Raw genomic sequence first — 6,000 nt, forward strand, 5'->3', positions numbered from 1 at the left:
GAGATCCATAATTATTTTAAGATTTTGAAAATTAAAATTTAATATTAATGTTATGTGTTCTTCATAATTTTCGTGAGTATTCCCTTATTTGGAATGGAATTAATTTTGATTATATGTTCATCATCATTATTTGTTGTTCGTATGAATTTTTGAAAATTATGAATAAAGAATTTTCAAAAATTAATTATTCCCTTAATTAGGAAATTTTGAAAATAATATTTTTCCTTAATTCAAATTTTCGAAATACAATTGATTCCCTTAATTAGGAATGGATTTGATTTGATTTGATTGTGTTTTTCTAAAAAAATAAATAAAAATTGATATCTTAGTCTCCACGTTTTTCCTTATTTAGGATAGTATATTCTTGCCTTATTAATTTTCGGGTATTATTATTATTATTACTATTTTCGAAAATAGCAGTCGTGTCAAACTTGGAAACATATCAATCTAATTAAAATTTTGAAGACCAAATCTAAAATCAAATCCTTAATATTCCGCTACTCACTTATCGAGTTTACGAGTAACATATTTACGCGTTTCCTTTTATTTATCGAATTAAATATGGTAAATCTCATGATACCGTAATTATGTTTTAAAAAAAATACTTATTTTGTTAAACTCTTAAAACAAAAATATTAAGTTTGACAAAATTAAAATTAAATTTTTTGCTTAAACTTAATAACAGGAGTCTCCCTTCTGTCCAACGATGATGGGTTATGTCTTGTTATTTTAGTCTAATTAAGCACCTTCACTTACTTGTGAGTACACTTAATTATTAAATATTCGCATGACATTTGCCTAAAAACACAATTATTTCTTATTTCTATTCTGTCCAACGATGTTTGATGCACTTGTGTTTTGCAAACTTAATATGTGCATAAGCTTAAATGTTCAATTCTGTCCAAAGATGATGTGTCACATTCTTATTGCACATACCTTACTTATAATTGTTCATTATTCTTAAATAATTGGTAATTAACCAAAGTGAAAGCTGATTGTTTAAGTAGAACCTAATCTAGTCTATTATTTTGATGTTATAATAGATTTTATCACAGCTTCATTATCATAATGGTTCTTACTTATGCCTGCTTTAGATCTAAGTTTCCAAATGTCACTCTAACTTTTTCCTTAGCCTAAGTATCTTAATTCGTCGTCTAACCAGCCCCTAATATGGAAATTGAGACCTTGACTGGTGAAAATCATTCTTCTTGGAAAGATTCCTTGATGCTGACTCTTGGGATGCTAGATTTTGATCATGCACTAATTGAAGCTGCTCCTCTTTCCCTCACTGATAAGAGCACTCCTGAAGATAAGATGGCTTATGAGAAATGGCAAAGGAGTAACAAGATGTGTCTTATGCTTATCCAGAATTCCATCAGTCCAATCATTAGAGGAGGCATTCCTGATTCACCTAACGCTAAGGCTTATCTAGCTTCTGTGGAGGAACAATTTCAAGGAACCTCTAAGGCTCATGCTAGTACTCTTATCTTGAAGTTGGTGACTACAAAATATGACGGGCGCACCGGCATTCGTGAACACATCCTGATGATGAGCGACATGGCCCGTAAACTTAAGGGATTAGCCATGGAGATCAGTGAAGGTTTCCTAGTCCACTTCATTATGACTTCTCTTCCTTCTGCGTTTGAAGCCTTCAAAGTCAACTATAATACTCAGAAGGACAAATGGTCCATGAGTGAGTTGATTGCTATGACTGTTCAAGAAGAAGAGCGCCTGAAGTTGGAGAAACCAGATGTTGCTTACCTCGTGGCTGCTGAGTCGAAGAAGCGGAAGGGCAAATTCCATAAAAAGGAATCTAATAAGGTCCCTAAAACTGATGCAAGTGCACCCTCCAGCTCTAACAAATTCACTAGCAAGTTCTACTGCAAGTTCTGCCGCAAGGTAGGACATAAGCAGTCTGAGTGCTCAAGCTTTAAGGAGTGGTTGGCTAAGAAAGGTAATCATCTAAATATGATAATTGAGTCCTTTAATTTAAATGTTCCAACTAATACTTGGTGGTTTGACTCTGGTTCTATGGTTCATGTGACCAATTCAATCCAGGGATTCCTTACAATCCAGAAGCTGGAAAGAAACCAAAGAACACTTAAGATGGGGAATGGACAAGAACTATTTGTCGAAGCTGTCGGAATCTTAGAATTACTTATGAAAACTGGAAAATGTATTAAACTTTATGATACCTTATATATTCCCGAAATTACTCAGAATCTTGTATTAGGACCAAAGTTAGACATTGATGGTTTTTATGTTTCCCATGGTCATGGCAAACTTACTATTTCTTTAAATTCTCAATTGTTTGGTACTGGTTTTCTGGATAACGGTCTCTATAAGTTAGAACTAGATGATAACTTCTCCAAATCTTTGTTATCATATAATATTAATGAGAACTTAACAAAGACCAAGAGAAAACGAGACTTAGAAACTTCATCCATGTTGTGGCATCAACGTTTAGGCCACATTTCACGAGATCGCTTATCTCGACTTGTGAAGGATGAAGTCTTACCATCTCTCAATTTCACTGATTTTGGAACATGTGTCAAATGCCTCAAAGGCAAAATGACATCCACGACTAAGAAAGGCAAAATGACATCCACGACTAAGAAAAAAAAATACAAGAAAAATATTAAATAATGTCATAGAAATAGAAATGGAAGAGAAGTGTAAAGAAATTTAAATAAAAATTAGATGAGAGAGTAAGTTAGTTTATATTGATTTCTTTAGTGATTTAATAACTGTAAATAAGAAAGAGTAAATTATAGTAATATTTACTAAGATTCAATGAAGTTACACCAATGTTTCCTTTTTTTAATATGTTATACTTTAATTTATAATAATCCTGTCCATTACTATAAAAATTTTAAAAATTACATATTTTTCAAATTATGCACTAATAACACGCATATATGGTCAAACAGAATAAACTAAAGCAAAAAATTCTCATTTAAAATAGCGGCTTTTATCATAACGGTCGTTCTATATCTTTGAAGATGGTATAAAATGATGAGTTTTTAGCATAACTGCCATTTTATATCTTTCAGGAGGATTTAAAACAACGATTTTTTAGCATAATTGTCGTTTTATATCTTTAAAAAATGCCTAAAATGAAGACTTTTACCATAATCGTTATTTTAGACTGAATATAACACGACGATTATATAACCGTTGTCTTTACTTAAAGAGAATGGACTTCATGCTGAAAGACAGCGGTATAAGAATCGCTCATTCATGCTGAAAGACAGCGGTATAAGAATTGCTCATTTAGTGCTGAAATGACCGTTGTCATTTAGCTTTTTTGCACCAATAATTATAAAGTTTATTTTTAGAGTGGTGGTGATAAACATATATCGATGTGAGAATAAGTTAGTTTATATTGATTTGTATAGTGATTTAATAACTGTAAAAGTCGAATAAGAAAGAGTAAATTAAAGTAATATTTTCTTATGTTTAATGTAATTTAAACCAATGTTTTTTTTTTCTATGTTATACTTTAACTTATACTAATCCTTTCCATTATTATAAACTTTTTAAAAATTACATATTTTTTATTTTTCAAATTATGCACTAACAATACGAATATGCATGGTCAATAATACGCAGTGTAAATTGTGTAAATATATGAGCTCCCATTTTATTTATTTATTTTAGTTTGTGTGACAAATGAACATTATTAGTAGCAAAGAAGAGTGAAGAGTGACTATAAGTAGCGTTACCATGAGACTATGTTACTATATGAGACTATGAGGTAATATGGCCTGAAAAATGTTGAAGGAACTTGTCAAAGACTCATAGACAAAGTCTTCAAGGGGATTGGCCGGAACATAAGGGAAATGGTCGGAACGATTTACGTGGACGACAAACTCATGTGCCCAACACATAAAGATTTGAAAGAACTCTTTGAAGCTATTAGGCTATGATGTTCAGACACTTCTCTTAAATGATGTGTCGGTGGTAGATACTCATATCGGACACCGACATTCGTATGACACTTGTAGGACACGTATTCGTGAAATGTCCAATTCAAAAAGTATTTGTTGGATTTTTGACAATTTTAATACAATTCTAACAGAATTTTAAAAAGGAAAAATACATTAATTTTCTAAAAACTCAAACTTATTGTATAAATTTTTATTATGATTATAAAAATAAGAAACAAATCATTTTGAAGTAGTCATGAAAAACATTTTTTTCTCTTTTCTCCAAAAAACAATCTGTAACATACTTGTGTACATAAATCTTTATTATCAATTTATATAATTTATAATTATATAATATATAGATTCGTGTTTTCATATCCTACATTTTAAATATTTATTTTAAATATTTTCCGTATCTTTACGTTTGTGTCCTTGTTTTATCGGTGTCCGTGTTATACAGCTCTTAAGTGAATGAACATGCGGCTAAATCCTGAAAAGTTTGCGTTCAGGAATATAAGTTATTGGGTTTAGGGTTTAATCTCGAGAAATGTAGGGCGATAGAGATAACAAGATGATCAAAAATACAAAAAAAAGAAGAAGAGTAAAATAGAGTAAACTCCATTATGTTATTATTTTGGAAAACTTTTCTTCAACAGTCCAAAGTTTGGAGTAAAAAACAAGCATTTGACAGCTCCTTTTAATAATATAATAATATATGAGCTCCCATTTTATTTTCTGTGACAGAGAAACATTATTAGCAGGAAAGAACACTGAGTGAAAGCAGTGTTTTAGTGTCACAGGGAAGGTGGAGTTTGGAGTCTAGAGGATTTGGTTGAGGACCAAGTTGGCGAGATTCAAAGCTTCAGATGTGGTGCCATCGGAGAGCTTGGAAGCAAAAGACCAAGAGAGGACGTCGTTCGTTTCAACGTTCCCTTTAGTAATCCCAGTGGTGGCAGAGAACCCAACGCTCACCCACTCGGGAAGAACGCTCTTCAGGTCCACTGTGTCAGAGACGGTGAAGCTTGTTTTCAGAGAAGGGTAAACCAGAGAAGCCACCAAGAGCTTCGTGGAGGACTCATAGGTGATATGAACCTCGGCGTTTTCTCCGTTGACAAAATCCCACCGCGTCGTTTTGATAGACTTGATGGAGTTCACGTCGATGCCAATATGACGCTCTCTGGGGTCCCAGTCCTTGTTGTAGAGGGTGTCGAACTCCACAGCCACAGTATGGAAATTGCTGTTGCTGCCGTCGAAAAGACCTAGAAAACCGCCTTTGTCTTTGGGCTGAGAGCCCACGGGGACGAGAGCAAAGGCAAGGCCATCGGCGGGTCCTGCATTGTTGGGAACCTGTATATTGAATGTGAAGTTGGTGTCGAAGCTGGCGACGTTGCCGGTGGTGTAGTCCCAGATTTGGATGGGGGCGGAGTAGAAGGCGCGGCCCAGAGAGCCCACCGTGGGTTCTCCGTTGCTGTTAACATTGGTTAGTCGTAACTGGCCGGAGGATGAGACGGAGGCATCGCCTTGAAGGATAAGGTTGGTTTCGTTGAACCTATCGAAGCTGAAGAAGGTTTGGCTGGCTGAGTTTGCGTGGGTGAGAAGCACAAGGAAGAGGGCTAGGGAGAGTAAGTTGGAGGAAGCCATGTATGCATTCATGCATTAACCATCACTCTCTTCTCTATTTATACAACAACAACTGCACTCTCTCTCTCTACTTTATGGATTCAACAAATGCAAAATCTTTCCAACTTTTTTATTTCATTCTATTATTAAATACGTGTTTTCGAATGATTAACTTTTTTCTTTTATAATATTATTTGAGAGAGAAATAAGAATATTAAAATAAGAATTAAGCAACGATGGCAATGCATCCACGTCATCCAAACATTGAAATAATATGAAATAATTACTTTAAATTTAAAGAGATATTTATGGAGAGAAGCGGTTGGCACGTAGTAGTGGGATGTGAGACGTGTCATAGTGTGAAAGCCACAGTGGAAAGTGACAGGAGACATGGGTGAAGAGGAGGTAGAAAAAATATGAAATAAGAAAGAGTAAATTGTACTAATATTTC

The 6,000-nt window shown here is 34.0% G+C and overlaps 1 protein-coding gene across 1 annotated transcript; it reads right to left on the reverse strand.

Moving 5' to 3' along the window:
- Window positions 1-4,641: 4,641 nt before the first annotated feature.
- On the reverse strand, window positions 4,642-5,667 carry LOC137838029 (leucoagglutinating phytohemagglutinin). The gene has a single exon (XM_068647238.1). The coding sequence runs from the start codon at window positions 5,580-5,582 to the stop codon at window positions 4,749-4,751; it is 834 nt and encodes a 277-aa protein (XP_068503339.1). The 5' UTR covers window positions 5,583-5,667; the 3' UTR covers window positions 4,642-4,748.
- Between the last annotated feature and the right edge of the window lie 333 nt (window positions 5,668-6,000).

This window comes from Phaseolus vulgaris, chromosome 4, assembly GCF_000499845.2.
Source record: "Phaseolus vulgaris cultivar G19833 chromosome 4, P. vulgaris v2.0, whole genome shotgun sequence".
NCBI lineage: Eukaryota > Viridiplantae > Streptophyta > Magnoliopsida > Fabales > Fabaceae > Phaseolus > Phaseolus vulgaris.

What these genes read in the sequence shown, in the direction of transcription:
- LOC137838029 (XM_068647238.1), bottom strand. Translation starts at nt 5,582, where the DNA reads ATGAATGCATACATGGCTTCCTCCAACTTACTCTCCCTAGCCCTCTTC.